This window comes from Lutra lutra, chromosome 4, assembly GCF_902655055.1.
Source record: "Lutra lutra chromosome 4, mLutLut1.2, whole genome shotgun sequence".
In the NCBI taxonomy this organism is placed as follows: Eukaryota; Metazoa; Chordata; class Mammalia; order Carnivora; family Mustelidae; genus Lutra; species Lutra lutra.
The window spans coordinates 162783231-162800820 of NC_062281.1; the positions used below are offsets into that span (position 1 = coordinate 162783231).

General features: G+C 54.8%; 1 protein-coding gene and 1 long non-coding RNA gene across 8 annotated transcripts in view; one reads left to right on the forward strand and one right to left on the reverse strand.

Moving 5' to 3' along the window:
- Nucleotides 1–746: 746 nt before the first annotated feature.
- RNF220 (ring finger protein 220) overlaps nucleotides 747–17590 on the reverse strand; it is a 221603-nt gene continuing 204759 nt past the window's right edge. For 2 of the 5 annotated variants that reach the window (XM_047725674.1, XM_047725677.1), the window contains 9 exons: nucleotides 16482–16603; nucleotides 15977–16109; nucleotides 7610–7706; nucleotides 7315–7401; nucleotides 7122–7177; nucleotides 6909–6987; nucleotides 2745–2853; nucleotides 2526–2600; nucleotides 747–1748 (listed from right to left, as the gene is read on the reverse strand). In XM_047725674.1, coding sequence (XP_047581630.1) covers nucleotides 1677–1748; nucleotides 2526–2600; nucleotides 2745–2853; nucleotides 6909–6987; nucleotides 7122–7177; nucleotides 7315–7401; nucleotides 7610–7706; nucleotides 15977–16109; nucleotides 16482–16603 — 830 coding nt within the window. In that variant the 3' untranslated portion in view covers nucleotides 747–1676. Of the gene's footprint in view, nucleotides 1749–2525; nucleotides 2601–2744; nucleotides 2854–6908; nucleotides 6991–7121; nucleotides 7178–7314; nucleotides 7430–7583; nucleotides 7707–15976; nucleotides 16110–16481; nucleotides 16604–17590 lie in introns of all 5 variants that reach the window. The other 3 variants (XM_047725672.1, XM_047725673.1, XM_047725675.1) reach the window with 3 other exon arrangements.
- Nucleotides 2337–13470, forward strand: LOC125097727 (uncharacterized). 3 transcript variants are annotated; one of them, XR_007126592.1, is made up of 4 exons: nucleotides 2337–7037; nucleotides 7578–7803; nucleotides 10094–12337; nucleotides 12414–13470. It is a non-coding gene; the product is annotated as an uncharacterized LOC125097727 (long non-coding RNA). The 3 variants fall into 3 exon arrangements; XR_007126590.1 differs by having other exon boundaries at nucleotides 10094–13470; XR_007126591.1 differs by having other exon boundaries at nucleotides 7578–7781; nucleotides 10094–13470.

Below are 17590 nucleotides of genomic sequence, written 5' to 3' on the forward strand. Positions count from 1 at the left end.
TATTCCGTAGTACACACCAAGGGCACCCCAGACGTCGGTGCGTCTAAGGTGGGATTTGGGAAGATGGGGGATGGGCCTGGTGCGTGACACTGTGAAAAGGACGGGACTCACCTGCAGCTTGAAGAACCTGCCTGAGCACCCAGGATGCAGATTACTACCTGGCAGCAGGCAGCTCTGGGGATGGCGATTTGATAAAACGCCATCTTCAGTGCTGGCTGCCCAGCTTCAGTTCCCTGCTGCAAGAGTCCACCTTGGACAACTGGGGCTTTCTCCCGAGGCCACCCGAGGATCTAGGCAGTAGCTACACTGGGGTGTTGGTCACTCACTATAAAAAAAGCCGCAGTGGCTGCCATGGTCACTTTGGTCCCTGGCTCATTTCGGGGGACTAGAAAGGGATAGAGGCTTGGGGTCTGTGTCTTTACCTAAGCTTATAGCTGCTCTTGCTCTAGATTGGGGGATAGAGCTGTGTACCCCCAAGCTCTGACCTCTTCTGTGATTAATGAGCTGACGATTCTGCATCGATAAGGAATTAACCTGGAGCCCCTACCCATCAATAGTCAGGAGTGCGGGTCCCCAGCCCCACCCCCACTCCTGACGGAGCGCTCCAGGGGCCCCCTGAGCAGACCAAACCTGCACTGCTTTGCACACCCACAACCAAGTCCTGTGCCCCACACTGCTGGAGTTAACCCCTTACCTGCTTCTGTCCACACTGCCCCATCAGCTAGCCCTTCACACACACAGGCAGCAGCTGTTTATATGGTTTAATCCATGTCAAATGTAGTTTACAAAGGGAAAGGACAAGTACCTTTGTATAGAATATACAGACACAGCATCACACCATGGGGCCCAAGGGAGGGGCGGGGGAGACCACTTTCCCTGGGAACAGTTCTAATCCCAGGAATGGTTCTTGGCAGAAGGCTGGGCAGCCAGGAGCACACTCATCCAGCCCCCATCTCAGCCCCTGCTTCAGCTCGGTTCCCATTTCCTGTGTCTCCCCCCTCTCCCAACTCCTTATAAAGAGCCCCAGGAGCTAAGACTAAGAAGAGGATCGTGTCCCTTGGGGCATGTGCCCCATGTCTGGGGGAAGAAATATACACCACTGAACACCGAGCACATAGGAGAGGGAAAGGGATGCCATGGGGGAGAGAGAGGCAGGCGCCCTGAAAGGTGGATGGGCCGAGCCCCCAGCCAGCCCTGAAGGGGGCACTGCTCCCAGGTGTTCTTAAAAAAAGAAGAAAATCATACAACCAAAGGGGAGGGGACGGAGTGGAGGGCGAGGAGTTGTCCCATTTATACACAACATTGTAAACATACACAGTCTATATTACATGTGCTTCAGTCTGGCGTTTGCATGTCTGTCTGTCAGTCTGTCCGTCTGGGGGCTGGATCTCAGGAGCCTTGCCCCGCTACTCCCCCTTACCTCCAACTCCCTGCCCCACCCTGGGAACAGAACCTGGAATAGGTATGGTCCCAGGCTTGGTAGCAGCCAGCAGGCAGGGCCTGGGCCTCAGCCTCCACTCTGGCTCCAGAGTCCTGTGTGTGTGTGTGTGTGTGTGTGTGTGCGCGCATGTATGTACATGGGGAACCTGTGTGCAAGTATGTACAAGGGGGAGGGTCACATCACAGAGGCGGGCAGGTGGGGCTGCTCGCAGCAAGGGCCGCCGGGGGCGGCTAGCTCACAAGTAAATTCTCCGCAGGTCTCCGGGCGCTGTGATGGTGTTGCACTGAGGGCAGAGCTTCTTGGCACCCTGCAGGGAGAACAGGGAGGGCTCTGGTCACACACTACGACGCTTGTTTGCTGGTGAGAGCACCTGGGCCTGCAGCCACGTCTCCCTGCGCCCGTGTGTGCTGGCACCTCGGTCCTGCCAGCCCGGGCTGGGGATGCAAAGGCGGCCTCTGCAAGCAGGCAGGCTCACTCCTGTGCTGGGGGGACGCCAGGATCAAACCGCCTGGCCAGCCCCGCAGCGGGAGCCCCGGTAATGAGAACAAGGCTGGGTCCAGCTGTGGCTGCGGCGGCCCTAACGAGATTACATGCGGCCTTTGATCAGGACACAGAGCCCACGTCCGGGCCTTTTATTGCTGTCTCCGGGCGACATTTTAATGGCTGCTCAGGAGCGAAGAACAGGGGCAGGAGCAGAAGGAGCCTAGTAATGGCAGGGGGAGGGGCTGAGGCCCTGGTCCTGCTTACCCACAAACCAGCCTCCTCCTGACCCGGGATCTCACCAGTATATGTGATAGAGGGAGCCTTGGGGGTGGGCAGGGGGAGGGGAGCAGGCAGCAAACCCATGGAGAGAGAGAATTTTTTTTTTTGAGGGAGAGAATAAACCTGATGGGGGAGGAGAGAATTGGGGGGGGGGGGGGAGTCTGGGGGGGTGAATATCCTGGCTTCCTGCTGCTGTGTTCGATTCTCATGCTCTCCCCTGCCCCTCGCACCACCCTCCCCTCAAGCAGGCTCAAGAATAAGCATGGACGTGTGGGCAGCACCGGAGACCGCCCTCCACTCCCCAAACCGCATGCCACCTCACCAGGGTCCGTAGCCAGCACTCCTCGCAGTGCACGTGCCAACACTGGATGGACGTTAGGGGCATCGAGTAGGAGTCCTAGGGAGGAGTGGGGTTAGAAAAGGGGTCACTCTGAGGCTGGCCCACCCTCTAAAGAGCTCAAATCACAGTGCAAAGGCCCTTTCCAACCCCCAAAGGGCACTGAAGCCTGACCAGAGGCATCCCAGGTTCCCTTTCTCTCACCATACAGATGAGGCATTTGTAACGGTCCCCACGGGATAGCTGCCGTTCAAGTTCCCTGACCCGAGCCTTCAGGGCCTCAAACGTGGTCACAGCTGAATCTTCGGTGATTCTGTAAAGAGGATGGCTTGGTTGGGCAGGCAGCAGGCTGGCATCTCTAATCTGAACCTCCAGCCCACACCTCCCTTGAATTCTAGAAGCATATATATAAATGTCTCTCACATGTCCCTGCCCCCCATCTGCTGAAAGCCTCTATCTGCAAACTCCTCTCTCTCGAATTGAACTCTTCACCCTCCTTGTTCCTCCACCTCCATCTTGGTGAATTTCCAAACCAGATACCTTGGAACCATTCTCAAACCATTCCTTCCCAGTCACCCTCGACACCTACAATCTGTCATCTAGTTTCTAGTATCTCAGTAGTGTGTCCACTGCTACCTCTGGTCCAGGCCCTCATGGTTTCTCCTACGATTCCTCTGCTGACCTGAATGGCCCCTCTGCCTCCAGATCCTTCATTCCATTCTCTCAGCACCTAGAATTTTACAGATTTGACCATTTCTACTTTAACATTTCAATGTTTCCCTCAGAATACAGCTCTATCAAACTCCTTGGAAGCTGAACAGGGACTCCTTGGCCTAGCCCCGGCCCATATCCCTCAGCACCCCACCGCACGTGATGCTCCATCCACACCAAACTGAAGCTTCCCACACCCAGCACCATTTTTCACGCCCCTGGCCTCTGGCAGCACTTCCTGCTTCCTCTGGCCCACCGCACCTCCTGCCAGCTCCACCGTGGGTGGCTGGTCTCCCGTGCTCTCTGGCACCCTGCGGCGGACCGCACCACAGCAGTGCAACTGCAAATGTCCCTGTCTCCTGGGCAAGATGCAGTCTCCCAACGGCAGGCTGCTCACACCACCAGTACTGACTACGGACATTAGCCCATGGCGGGCACGGGAGTGTGAGTAAATGTTTGTTGACCCAAAAGCCAGTCTCACCCCCAGAGTAAGAGGTGTGGGGACTGCACAAGTCCCACAGAATCCAGGTCCTGGGCCACAGGCCCGCCCTACCTCAAGGGCTCCTTGTTGTTCCTTCCTGGGCACATCAGATGCCCTGAGAGCCCTCACCTGCTGTTCAAGCTCTGCCCATGAAAGTCCCTGTAACTTCTGGAAGGCTCTTTGAGCTGCAGTACTGAACAGTGAAGAGCTAGGACTAGCTGAAGGAGTGGAGTGATCCCTCCCACCCCTTCTGAAACAACTGAACAGAACCTAGAGGAGCTCACAGAAGAAGAATGCTGCCTGGAGGAGCAGAAAAGATGCTACTAGAGATGGGCCTTAGGGAATAATAATGATGATAACACAAATAAAAGAGCCAAAATTTATTAAGTGCTTACTAAATGCCAGCGATTGTACTGAGGGATTGAAAATTATTATTTTATTTACACCTCACAAAAACCCCACGAGGAGATTGTAATATTCCCATTTTATATATGAAGAAACTAAAGCAGCAGAGGAACATGAAATAGCTTGCCTATGGTTCACACAGAGTGGGGGAGCTGGGATTCAAACCCCAGACTGTTGCTGTGATCCACCAACCACTTTGTGACTAACATTACAACACTGACAATATCCAGGAGGAGCAGGGTCTCCAGACCCAGGGACCAGGACCAACAAAGGCCAAGAGGTCCATGTGGCCGTAAGGCTCACCTATGGGTAAGTGCTAACGTGGGGAAAGCGGAAGATCCTATCAGGGGAGACTCTGGAGGCCACAATCTGAAAGTGAAGCTGATCTCACAGGCAACGGAAAGTTGCTGGGCCCACCAGAGGAGGGTGGTAAGAGGGACCAGTCTGAGGGGAATCGCCAAGTGTGGCGCTGTGTGGGCAGAGGCGTTCTCCAAGGACGGCCTGTTCGGGCCGGCTTGGAACAGACAACTGGCGCAGAAAGCCAGAAAGCTACAGGTGGTACTGGCGTTAGGTGATATCGGGGGCATGGGAGGACGGTGGTGACATTCCCACCTGGGCAGTCTGGGCAGCAACAGACTTTGACCTCTAACCTTCCTCTCTTAGGGCACCAGCAGCAACAAAGAAGAGGAAGTCTTGGTGTTGTGTCCTTGTGTCAGGGATGCCCTCAATCCATTACTCAATGGGTCCACGGCTCTATCCCTGCCTCTATCCATGGAAGCTGCGAAGGGAATGACTCCGGCTCCTCTGACACTGGCTGATGCTGCAAGTGTCCACTCAACTTTCCAGATCTGGAAGCCTTCATCAGCCCCCGCCCCTTACACACGCCAGCACGGCTCTTCCCCTGGCCTTCTGTCCAATGCCACATGTGCCATTCTCATCTGGACTGTTGGTGAATATCTGCCAAGAAGACAAGGTAGCTGTGCTCCCTTTCTAAGGACCAGGCTGGGCATTTGCCTGGTCCTATGAAGTTATTTCAAAAATTGGGACCCTGAGGCCTGGAGCTGGGGACAAAGGCCCAGAGCAGAGCACTCTCAAACTCTGTATCAGAGGAATTAGAGCTAGAAAGGCAAAAAGGATGGGGCCAGGAGAGAATGAAGCCATCTCCCCCTTCATCTCCAAAAGCTCTATAGGCCACATCTGACTGCAGAGCCCACCTTACTGTGGACTTGCTCGGCAAACACCTGGTTGTTATCTCTGCTCTGGTACAATACCTGGTTCTCCAGTCCCTGACCCAGGCTACTTGTGAGTTATTCCTGACACCCTCTGGGGCACGGGATAGAGAATTTCCTGGAAGCCGCCATGGTGTCCTGCTTCCCCTGGGTTGTGAAAAAGATCTAGGGCGGGAACCCACGTTGTGTGTACCAGGAAGTCATGGGGAACCCCCCAATCTTGGTGGGGCCAGACCCAGTGGAGATCTCTGCATAGGACTCATCCCAGAGAACCTTGCCTACTGGTGCCTGTGCTCGTACAGGTGGGACACAAGTCCCAACTTCCCCTAGCCTTGGGTGGGTAGTACCTTCATGGATGGCCACTGGCTCTGGCCCCCACCTCCCCCTCGGGCGCCATCCCTGATTAATGATCTTGTCTTTCTGATTTATGAGCAGCCCCTCCAGACAAGGGTGGGCGCCCCTTACGGCCCCGCCCGCCCCGCTCAGCTGGAGTAGGAGAGAATTATTAAATAAACATCCATACGTCATTCCGCCCCCCCCAGCTGGCTGCGCCGAACCCGTGCGGCCCACTCCGGCGCTGACACGGAGCAGCTGCGGTGATTCATGGGCAGCCAGGCCCCGAGCCGCGGCCCATACATCATGCCAGCAGCACTCGCGGCCCGGCCGAGATAAACTGATCAACCACAACGGGCTGGAATGAATTTATGACAACACAAAATGGAGGGAAACAAATGGGAGGTGACCCTGGGCCACCGACCCGGCCCTGCACTGGCCTGCAATCCACTCTCCTGGCAGGAGGCAAGATGGAACACCGGCCCTGGAATGAAGAGGCTGCCTTTTAAGCCCAGGCAACCTAGCCTCCAGCAGAGCGAGGGGTGGGGTGCAGAGAGGTAAGCAGTGGCCAAGAGCAGCAACTCTAGGCAGCTAGAGCCAGACAGTGCCACTTCTTGGGGCCAGAACTGGCCTTGCTTGGGCTTCTGGAAAGGCGGTAAGATGCCCAGCTGATTTCAAGTCCTCGTGGCTCCTGGGGATCCAGGCCGGGGCTGGCCAGTCTCATGTGAAGTGCTAACGGATCCCCTTTCCCTCTGCCAGAGAACCCAGGCCAAAAATTCCTTACCAGAAGTGATGAGACCCAATGCTCCTGCCTAAAATCCACTGCGAGCGCCACCCGGGACAAGAAAAATGAAACCAATTTAGCTCCCGATTAAGAAACAGAAACTGGAGATGAATCAAGTGCGCCGGCTGGGCTGGGCGGCCATACATCACATTCCCGGGTGGAGGCCGCCGCAGCGGGCAGGCAGGCAGGCCGACTGCTCCTCCCTCCGCCAGGACTCCCAGGGCAGTGGCCCAGCGATCAATTCACAAAGTCACGCTTAGCACCAGCTGGGCCCCACTGCTGTCGTGTGCCCAGGGCCGCAGGACTAAGCCATGCTCTGGAGGGCCAAGAGTCGTGGCAGAAGGCCTTCCTGCTAGCAGAGAGACCCCCTCTCTCCCCTCCCTGAACTGCCACCCCAGGGGCCCCTCTCCTGGTCGGACACTCACTTCTCGATGTCACTATTCTTGCAGGTCTTCTGCATGGCCTCCTGCTTGCTGCTCTCACCGTTGCTGGTAGATGGCATCTCTGCTGGGACAGAGGGGCAACTCATATTCTGGCCAGACTGGGCAGCACAGGTGAGGGACTGGGCTTGAGTCAGTCACCACTACCCAAAGGATGTCCCCTTTCCCACACTACTCTCAAGGTGGGTCAGGACTTACCATCACTGGCCCATTTAGAGAACTCAGGTGTGATACGTGTGCTGGGAGGGCCGCCACTAGGGAGAGGGGAAAAGAACAAAGTGAGCCCTAAAGGCAGGCAGAGGAGCCCTGAGGGTGGGTACTGGGTTGACTCCCCCACCTTAGGACTTCCCATCCCTTTACCCCACCCACCCAAGCCTGTGCCCACACTTGCTTTAGAACTGCGCCCCGGAGTGCCTCTCTCTCCTTGGCTTCACCAGGCTCCTCGCCTGTGCAGGGGATGACGTCAGCCTCTGTGTATCTGGCATGGTGGTCAAGGACAACAGATCCTAGGTTGCAGTAGGCCGTGAAGGTTGAATCCTGGTTAAAGCTTTGACACTGACCCCAAAGATTGTGGGGGGCAGGTTGGAGAGAGGGTATAGGCAAGTACGAGAGCTGCTAGCTACTTTTTCAATTCCCTTTGGCCTGTCCCACCAGCCCCACCTTGTCCCACAGTGCTCCAAGGATACTGCGGCTTCCCATATTCCAGAGTGTCATCCCCATCCACATCCAGGTCAGCGTCGCTGTCCGGATTCTCTTTGCCGCTGCACATGACGAAGCCAGAGCCTGTGGGAAGCAAGACATGAATAGGACCAGGGGCCAACGAGACTATACCAAGCGTGCCCCTTCCGTTGCCTCTAGGTAAGGCTTAAGTTGGGGCCAGGTAAGGCCCCAGACAGAAATTTGGGCCTGAAACACAGAGCCAAATACTTAGGTACTCTGGCTCTGACATTTCATTCCCTTTCACTCTGTATACCTCTTCCTTTTCCTCTGCCACTTCTTGCTGCTCCTGGTGGTCTCTGCTCATGAACTAGCCCATTCATATACTATGTCAGGTCCTCAGGAGACACTCAAGCTAGCCTGCTGTCCACCTGTCTTCCAGGTCTAGGAAGAGCAGGAAGAGGACACAGAAATTCATGTCTGTAGAGCCACCCCCGCCCAAGACCTGGCCATCCCCTGTGTCCCATGGTCCACTGTGACAGTCCATCAAAGGGAAGAGCAAACTGGCTAGGGCTAGTCAGAGCCACACAGCGAGACCCCCCAGCCAACGTCCTGATTTTGGCCGCCAGGTCCTTGCCAGCAAAAACACCAGGCAGCTGTGCAAATATTTGGTGTCTGAAGCGCCTGACATTAATTATTCATCTCCACCTCACTCAGCCCAGATTCCTGGACAAGTGCAGTTATAAAGGGATTAGGAAGGGACAGACGAGGGAGGATAGGCACGCACACCTGCTTCTCAAAGCAATCCACAAAGGCAACCAGGCTGGGTGGAGGCAGGGCCATAGGCCAGGCAGGTGGGTGACCCTACCAAGGTGTACTTGGCCCAACCACAGGTAGACCCTCAGCCAGTGGGGAGGGGTGAGCTGCTAAAGCCACATCAGGGCCCCTTACCTGGTCCTGTGCTCTGACACCCAGGATCACCCTTCCTGACAGGCATGGTTAGGGGCCACAGAGCCTTTTCTCCCTCCCTGCTCCTGTCTCCACCCAGTGGTCTCAGACCACATCCCACTGGCAAGCACAGCAGTCCTGCCAGGATGGAGATAGACGAAAATGGTGGAATCTGTGGCAAGTAGAATCGGCAAGAAAATCCTCAGAGAGGCGAGGAAGCAGTTTGGGGTTCTGCCTGATGATCTCAGAAAGGTCTTCTTGTCTGTTCTTTCCACTCTCATCAAGACAACAGTCTTATGATGGGTCCTCAAGCCTTTTGTCTGTTCCTTCATCCTGCTTCCCAGATGGTTCTGACCCTTCCTTCCCTGGCTTCAAAACCAGCTGTGGTTTCCCACTGCATGCCTATCTCCTCAGCCAGGCCCAGCAAGATGTGGATGTTCCTACTTGTCCACCTTTGCTTTTTTCATTGTCGCCCCAAGCACCCCATGCCTACACACACACTCTTTACTGAGCCTCACCAGCCCTGTTATGTCCTGCTCTGCAGACTTTTGCTCATGCTTTTCGCTCCATGTGGAATGTTCTCCATCTTTTTTTTTTATTAATTTTTTTTTAAAGATTTTATTTATTTATTTGATAGAGAGAAATCACAAGTAAGCAAAGAGGCAGGCAGAGAGAGAGGAGGAAGCAGGCTCCCTGCTGAGCAGAAAGCCCGATGTGGGGCTCGAACCCAGGACCTGGGATCATGACCTGAGCCAAAGGCAGTGGCTTAACCCACTGAGCCACCCAGGCGCCCCTGTTCTCCATCTTTTAAGCCCGTTTCAAGAGCATTTTTCTTCCTGATCTTCTTCCCCCCACCTACGCCTCCCGTCTCTGGTCTCTCAAAGATTTCATCCATCCCAAAGTCAAGTATCACGAGGGAAAGCGAGGCGCTAGGCACTGGCTAAGCTCCCCTCCGCTCCGCCCCCCCGCCAGCCCTCATCTCCACTCCACACTGAGGCACCAACAAACTCAAGGCAGCAGGCAGGTCAGCAGCGGGGCCATTAAGCTGAGAAAACACCAAGTTACAGCTCTGTCTCCTATTCACGGCCAGGTGTCCTGACAAGCAATTCCCTCCCTGTGGCTGAGTGGCACCTCTATAAACCCTCTGACAGTTTGGGAGACAAACTCTGCCATCAATCAGAATGGAGCTATCAGGTTCACTTACACCCTGTGCCCCCGAACCCTGCCAAGGCCCCCTCCCCCAAGTACACACAGTTCAGCAGCCGGCCTCACAGCCTCGCCTCGGCCGGGCCCTATCCAGCCCTGCCTGGTGAGTGTACGAGAAGGAAAGCAAAGGGCCCATGGCAAAGCTGAGAAAACAGGGTACCAGAGAACTGCCCGGAAGAGTCCCGGTTTCTCAACACAGAAAGCAGCCCTGTGGCCTGAAGTCCTCTCCTCGGCCAGGCCTAGACCAGGACTCCCACCCCAGCAGAGCGCAGCCACCATGCTTTCCCTGACCCTCCACGTCTGTCTGTGCGCCACCGCCTTCGTACATCTTGTTATCTCTTCTCCCTCCTGGTCTACAGAACAAACGCCTGCTTATTCTGCAAGTCTGACCTAGCTCAGCCCATGCCTCCTGCTAAGAACTCACAGTGCCTATGCACACAGTTGCTCCAGAAATACCCCAACATTCTTTCAACCTTTACTGAGTTCATCCTCAGTCTGGCCTGGCATTGGAGACACAAGAGTTTCAAGATTTGATCTCCACCCGTGAGGTGCTGAGTGTGAAGACTTCCCCAGGTATTTCTATGTAGGTGTCCCTTCCTTGGTGTCCACCCAGACTTCTGTGCAAATCCAAAGTCATATTTAACTACATGTACTTCACGGTCCCTCATCAAACTGCAAGCCCAGGTCCACAGCAGTGATGGCTAAAATGCTGACGGCGCTGTCCTGTCAGGTCCTGAGAGCCCTATGTCCGAAAGGAGGCGGAGGCCTGAAGCCTCTCAGGATACAACCTTCCCTGTCAGACCCCAACCCCAGCAGGGCAGTGACGACCTGCCAGGCAGGACAGAGAGCATGGCATATCTTAACCGCCAAGGAAAAGGCCTGTCTCTGGTTTGTGACGCTGACCCCATCCCCCCTGTGGAGACAGATGTTGGGAACCTCTCCCTACCCCACAGGTGTTCAGAACAGGCTGCTACTGCCAATTTCCCTCTTATGCTGCCCCAGCCTCCTCCAACCTCTTTCCCAGCACATTAAACTTTATTTTCTTAATGAAATGTCACTTGCTGACTTCTGGCAGAATCATAATAAAAAGAAACTGCCATAAAGCCATTTTATGCCGACAGCGTCCCCCCACCCCCCCGCTTGGCACCCTCCCCCCACCCCCAGCTTCAAGAGGAGGGCTCCATAGCCGTTTTATGTTCTCAGCTGCTGGAACATCCCAAGCCAGTACTCAGAGGCAAGATGGCACACACAGCTCCTTTCCAAGCCTCTGGCTCCTGTTCCATGTAGCTCCGGGGATATTAAGCAAGCTGCCGCTCCTGCTGCTGCTATCCAGGGAAGGGACTCAGCTCCCAGGACCTCCAAGATGACCTGGAGGACCCTTTAGTCACCAGGGGAGGCCCCTTGCTATGACTCAACCCCAGTTAAAGTGGCGCAATGTGCTGAGCTGCTGTCTCTAGGCAAACAAGGCTGCTGGTCAGCGATGCTCAGCAGAATGGGTTCTGGGAGGGGAGGCAGTGTGAAAAATCCCTTCCCTCCAAACGAATACTTAGCAACAGAGAGGATTAAGTGCAAAAATGATAAGCAAGTCTAAATTTTATAAAAATGACCTCTCCCATAAACTCATTTCTTCCCGGGTCATCAAGGAGAAGAAAAAAAAAAATCAGTGTTAATTTAATCAATTGATTAGGTGATCGATTGAGAAACTGGAGATGCCCGTTTACTGGGGGCACTAACGTCCTGGAACCCGAAACCACAAAAAAGGAGCCATCAATTTCCTCACCTGCTGCTTCTAACAAAACCTGAGCCCAGGGAGAAAGGAAAGTCTTGGGGCCCTTCAGAGGCCATGCTCTTGGGGAGGGGCGGGGGGGAGAGACAGGGGCAGCAGTTTCCGGAGAGTTTTACACTGGAATTAGTTACAGATGCAGTTACGGTGTCTTGTGTAAACGCCATCGATTGGGGAGCTGACAGTCTGGGGAGCTGCGATGCGGGACAATCAATCGGCCTGCAGTGTCACCTGCCACCTCGCTGAACAGTTGACAATGCAATTATCCAGTGTGGAGGCAGGGAGTTGGCGTGTGTCAAACGCACTTAGCCACTTTCCGGGCCTCCTCAATAACGCGTTTCACTGCCTCACGTCAGGAGAGACGCAGAGAGACAGACGCCGTTTAAAACCATTGATACTTGCTCCTTCTGCCTGTACTCCCTCTATCCCAGCTTAACAATTGTGTTCCAAAAGGCGATTAAATCCCCGTCAGTTGCCACAGGGGACAGAAGGTGCCCTGCTCCCCTGCCACCTCCCCTCACCCCTCCCACCAAGCAACAGTTAGAACTAAAGGTGGTAGGAGCTAGAAAGCAGCAGCCCCAGCCCTCCCTGCCCCAAGACTGCCTCCAGCAGCTGGGGGCTCCAACATCTGTCACTGACCGGACCATGCAGCACGGCTACACCGGGGATGCTTTTAGTTACAGGGGTCCCCTTCTTTTGGGAACTAACATGCCAGAGCGGGCAGCAGCTAGGGGAAGGCCTAGTTCTCTGTGCCCTGGGACTCACGGTACCTCTCAGCTCCTGACCCAGGATCCGGTGATGTTTTAGCAAGCCATAGGTCGTTAAAAGATCGGTGCCAGAGCTGTCCTCTCTGTGAGATCTCATCCCAGGCTACTGGGAACCAGCCTAAATCCAAGAGAGGAACTTGAAAAAGATGGAGTCACCAGGCCAGGATCTGGGGAGGGCAGAGACCTGCACAGCTGGGCCTCTAAGTACCGTCATTTTCCCTCCCCTCCACCTGTTTGATTCAAAGGGGCTCACTGCTGGATTCTAGCGAAGCATTTCTTGTCAGTGCTCAGACACAGCCACAGCACCCTCTAGTTCCTGTGCAGTCTCCTGGGAGAGGTTTCCATCTTCCACACTCTTGTGCTTGCCCCCATCACTGTTACCTTATCTGAAACCAACCATTCCCGTGTCTTCTCTCTAGCCTGTCCATTCCAGACATGATGGGTTCCAGGCTCCCCAAATCCAGCTGGGTGAACTTTCAATGGCAACCAATACAGGGGAAGGATCAAAGCTCACCGTAAGTCTCTTTTTGAGGACCCAGGAGCTGGAGACAGGAAATGAGGAAAGGTGTGGCTCACTCATCACATACCTCCCTTGGCTACAGATAGGAGCAGGTTTGTCCCAAGGGGCTGTATCATTAGGTTCTCACTGGGGCCTGCTGCTCTAGCCCAGAAGCCCTTTGCTCTGCCCATGGCTGGCATGGTGCCCCAGAAGAGGATCTTTTTCTAACTGCTAAGCTCTCTCAGGGGAATGTTGGGGAAGCTCTAGGCTCCATGCTACCCTTTATGCAATTCTAATGCTGGGTGGGGGAAAGAGCAGTAGCAGACTAGCAACCCTAAGGTTCTGAGAGGACATCAACAGCTCAGGCACACAGCCCAGGATTTCTCTGAGAACTGGGAAGGCCACAGTATTTCTTAGATACTGAAAGTTTTAGGTCTTCCAACCTGTCTTGAAATCTTTATTTCCTTTAGCCTCTTAAAGATCTATTTCTAGCTGGACCTATCTTGGTGCTTGCTGCCTGCTTACCTGTTCTGTCTTGTCCTTCATTTTGTTCTAGAGTCCCAATTCCAAGGACTCCTGGGTCCAAGCTACCTAGGCTTGACCTCGATAGCCACAGATCCATCTTCAAGGCCTGTTCCCCTCAGCCAAGTGCCTCCACCAAAACTCTTGCTTGTTCCCTAGCTCCACAGCAGATTACACTCAAGGTAACAGATCTACTCCATCAGACCAGTTCCCAGTAGGCCTGGTGGGAAGCTTGCTGAGGATGACGAAGGAGCCCCGGTCTGAGAGGAGGGATAGGGGATGATCGGATACAGGAACTTATCTGCAATCCTTCAATTCTTTCATATCTAACAAGGACAGCAATCTCTGTTCTGTCAGCACGCACAGCGCAGCTTAAATGGGCCTCAGCACTAGCCCGCTCATCCTGCCTCTGCTCCCTCTCTCTGAAGTCGGCTGGGCAGCTTCTTCAGCCGGCGTTATCACTCCCTCTAACCGGTCTTGGCAGGCAATCTAATTCCTCCTGAAAAGGTCACCGCCATTTTAACTGCCTTTCAATCACATTAAGCACGCGCTGCCCGGCTTGCGGCCGGCCCGCCCGGCGGGCGATCAATGCGCAGCACTGACACCAGCCCGCCTGGCGGGGCCACACCCAACCCCCCAAGAGTTGGGGCCTACCGGTCCTGGCCAGGGAGGGTAGACTGACAGATGGCCAGCTTCTGCAGCCGGGGTTTCAGGGGCAGAGGCAGTCAGGATCAACCAGGGCCTCCTTTGATGCCTCCCTCCCCCCCACCGAGGAGCCTCAGCCTCCTCTGCTCCACTGCGCCCCGCTCTCTGCCTTGTGGCCCCCGCTGATCTTGCTGTAACACAGCCTTTCAAGTCTGCCTGTCTTTTGACTGCACTAAGCTGTTTAAGAGGCGGCAGCAGCTTCTATCAGGCAAGCTGGAGCCATTCTCTGCAGATAAAGGCACCTCCGGCCCTGCTCCCTCTTCAAGCCTCACTCTCATTCTCGCTCTCCAAACCGCTCAAAGAAAAGCCCCCTTTGAACTCCCCTCAGGAATTCTTGAAAGGAACAACCTCACAGTGTAAACACTCAGGGAAAACTGGAAAACTGACACCCGCCCAGGGTCTAAGAGCACCGCACACTGGCTCTGCAAGTGTGTCCCAGCGCAGGGGAAGGACCGTCAAGTCAGCAGGCCCCGTCTGCAGCTGTAGTCCCTGTAAGCCTGGTCTGGTGCCCAGAAGGCCTCAGGTCCAGTTCGGTGCCAAGAAACCTAAGAAGTTGCCACAGTGATGGAAGATGTATCTGCAGGGCCAACAGAGTGAACCCAGAGCTGCGTCCTGCAGCTGACCCTGATGGGCCACTGCCGGACACCTGTGTGTCCCATTCCCAGGATCCTGGGGTTTTTGCTGCTCATCCTTCCAGGGCCTCAGACACTCTAGAGCTCTAGGACAGGACCAGAGTGACGTGGCAAATGAACTTTCTCCAGCTCAGGGTTGGGCAACGGTTTAGGCTGATTTACCATCCTGCCTGATACCTTCACTGTCCTGACTGACCCTAAAGGCTTGGGGAATGAGAGAAACCCAGAGGCATAATGCCCGACCTGGACTTGGAGCCCCTTCATGTGTCCAGTTTGCACTGCACGGCGCTATGGAGACCACTCCCTGGGACCGGCCCACGCAGCATGGCCCTGACAAGACAGAGACCCTCTTCCCAGCTGCTGTGAAGTTCCCCAGGGACACACCACTACTCCCAGGGGTGTTGCCTGGATAACTGGAGGCAGACAGGAAGCAGACTGGTTCACTCAATGATCATGAGTCCCAGGGCCAGCTGTGCTTGTACAGAAAGAGGAGAGCTGGAGGCCAGGAGGCAGACTCTTTCCCTCTTCCCCTGACTAGAGCAGGAGAGTATGACAGGAGTACATGACCCTAGGCAACCAGCCAGTCTACTGTATGACCTGGTGGGGGGGGGGTATGGGAGACTTCCACTGGGCGAAGCCACATCCCTCCAAGGAGCTAGGAGGGCAACGGAGCTGCGCAGTGCCCTGAGGACCCCTCTGCAGTAACAGGGGCGAGCCCAAGGGGAGCAGGAAGCAGCTGGGCCCAGGCCCCTCTTGCTTCAGGGAAAAGGCGCCCAGGGAGAAGGGATGGGATCAGAGCTAAAATTAGATTCCCCAATGAAGCTCATGGGAGGTCAAATTTTGCCATAACTCACTCTCTCCTCTGTAACTGATTTCCCTGACGTGGGGCTGAGGAGGAGGAGGAGGAAAATCCAATGTGTTTGCCTGGAAGCCCTCAGGGCCCCCAGTGCTGGAGGTGTACAGCAGGTTGCTGGATTCTCATTTATCAGCCTTAAGAGGGATGGAGTGATAAATGCATAACCGTCCCTTTAATATTTTATGCAGGTGCTAACGCGGCTTGGCTGTCACCTTCAATGCATCACCCGAGGCTGAGAGCCCCCCTCGTCACTCCTAGCTTGCAGCCTCAATTCCATTTCCCCACCCAAATACATCCATTTTAATATGCACATCACAGGCAGGCAGCACGGTCACAAAGGAGCCCCGCCAGCAGCAGTTCCCACGTGGTGGAACGGATGACCAGCCACCAGCCCTGGCCTCTCGGCTCCCAACAGATGGATACCCAGCAGAGGCCTGGCCACCAGAGCACCAGTGCTTTACGTGTCAGCTGCCTGTACCTCGGAAACCACCTTCCAGGAGAGTGGTGGCCCGGATCCGCTTCTGCCCACACCACTCATATTCCTCAAAGCGGTTGCTGTTCTCATGCTCGATGTCCACAGCATCATCCTCAGCCATGCAGGAGCCTTCCCTCTGTGAAGAGCAAAGCAGGACCATGTGGGTCCCAGGCCACCACCACCTGCTCCCCAGGGTCTATAAGGAAGGCACAGCCCTGGCCCCCAGCTTTGGTGGGTCAGATGGGCCCCGAGCTCTCGGCTCCTTTCAAGGAAACCAATCCAAAAGTCAAAGAACCTTTGCCTCTTCCCAGTAATTTTCCACTGGAGCCCCAGGGAAGGAGTGAAAGTGTGAAAGCAAAGGAAGAGGATGAAGAACGGAGAAGCAGCAGCTGCTGAGACCCCACGGGGACCCCAACACAGCCCCTAAATCTGGGGGCAGTCAGCAGCTAGTGTCAGGGAAAGCGAGGGAGGGGAGGGGAGAAGAGGTAGGTAGGGATGGCCCCTCTACCTTCGAAAGGCAATGCTCCACATGCCTACTCATCTCCTGCTCCGATCCTGCCAGGGGGCGGTTGCACAGGGGACATACCTGCCCTTCATCTTGCTTCCTCCGTTTCATTTTCCCAATCCGAGCTGCATGGAGAAACCGAAAACAAAGCACAGAACAGGCAAAAGGTCACTGGAGCTCCCAGGATCCCAGTGGAGCTGACACATCCTGACCTCTTGCCAGCCATTAGCCCTTTTGTTTAGGGTCTGATCCGGCCCTCATTACGCAGCACCTCTACTCTTTGGGGACTGGGTCTCACCAGGAGCACCTGGGGAGGAGACTGGTGCTGGGCCAGCAAAGTGTCTACTCTTTGGCCACAGATGGCTCAAGTTCAACCCATACCTTCCTACCTGTAGTGCTTAGTAAGTCCAATGAGCAAAGACTCAAAAAGTTGCTAAGTATCTGCCCAGAAGGCCAAGACATCTCTTGGCTAGAAACCAAGGTCCCTGCCAGAGGGCCAATTTGTCCTGCTGTTCACTCATCAGCTAAAACCCCTTCTGTTCCTGTGCCAACGGCCCTGAGGCACTGCCCTTAGTGTCCTACCTAGAATCTCTCAGAACGATTTTCTCTCATGTCCACTGGTCCCATTTAAAAAAAAATTTTTTTATGGAATGCTTCATAAATTTGCATATCAGCCTTGTTTTGGGTCCTTGCTAATTTCTATTTTAGTATATGTGCTGATGAAGAAAGCACTTTACTGGTCCCATTTTACAGAAGAGGAGACTGAGGCCCACTCATAAAGGTATAGAGGATCTGAGTCAGAGAGCCCAGGGTACCTTGAGAGGACAGCCTTCACTATGCCTACCCAAACCTGTTCCATCATTTCTAATCAGTGCAGGGGGCGGGCAGGCCCCCAGGCAGACTGCTGCCTGCCGGTGCTGTCCCACAGGGGCTCAATTCCAAAGTGCACACTGTAAGCCCCCAGCACTGCTAATTAATGCTGAGAGATGCAATCATTTCTAATTAGCTCACTAATCCCTCTCTGCAGCCCTCCTGTCACTGAAGCAGGAAGGGGTCAAAACAAGGGACTGCCACCCTCCCCATGCAATAGCAGGAGAGCTAGCCACTCTGAG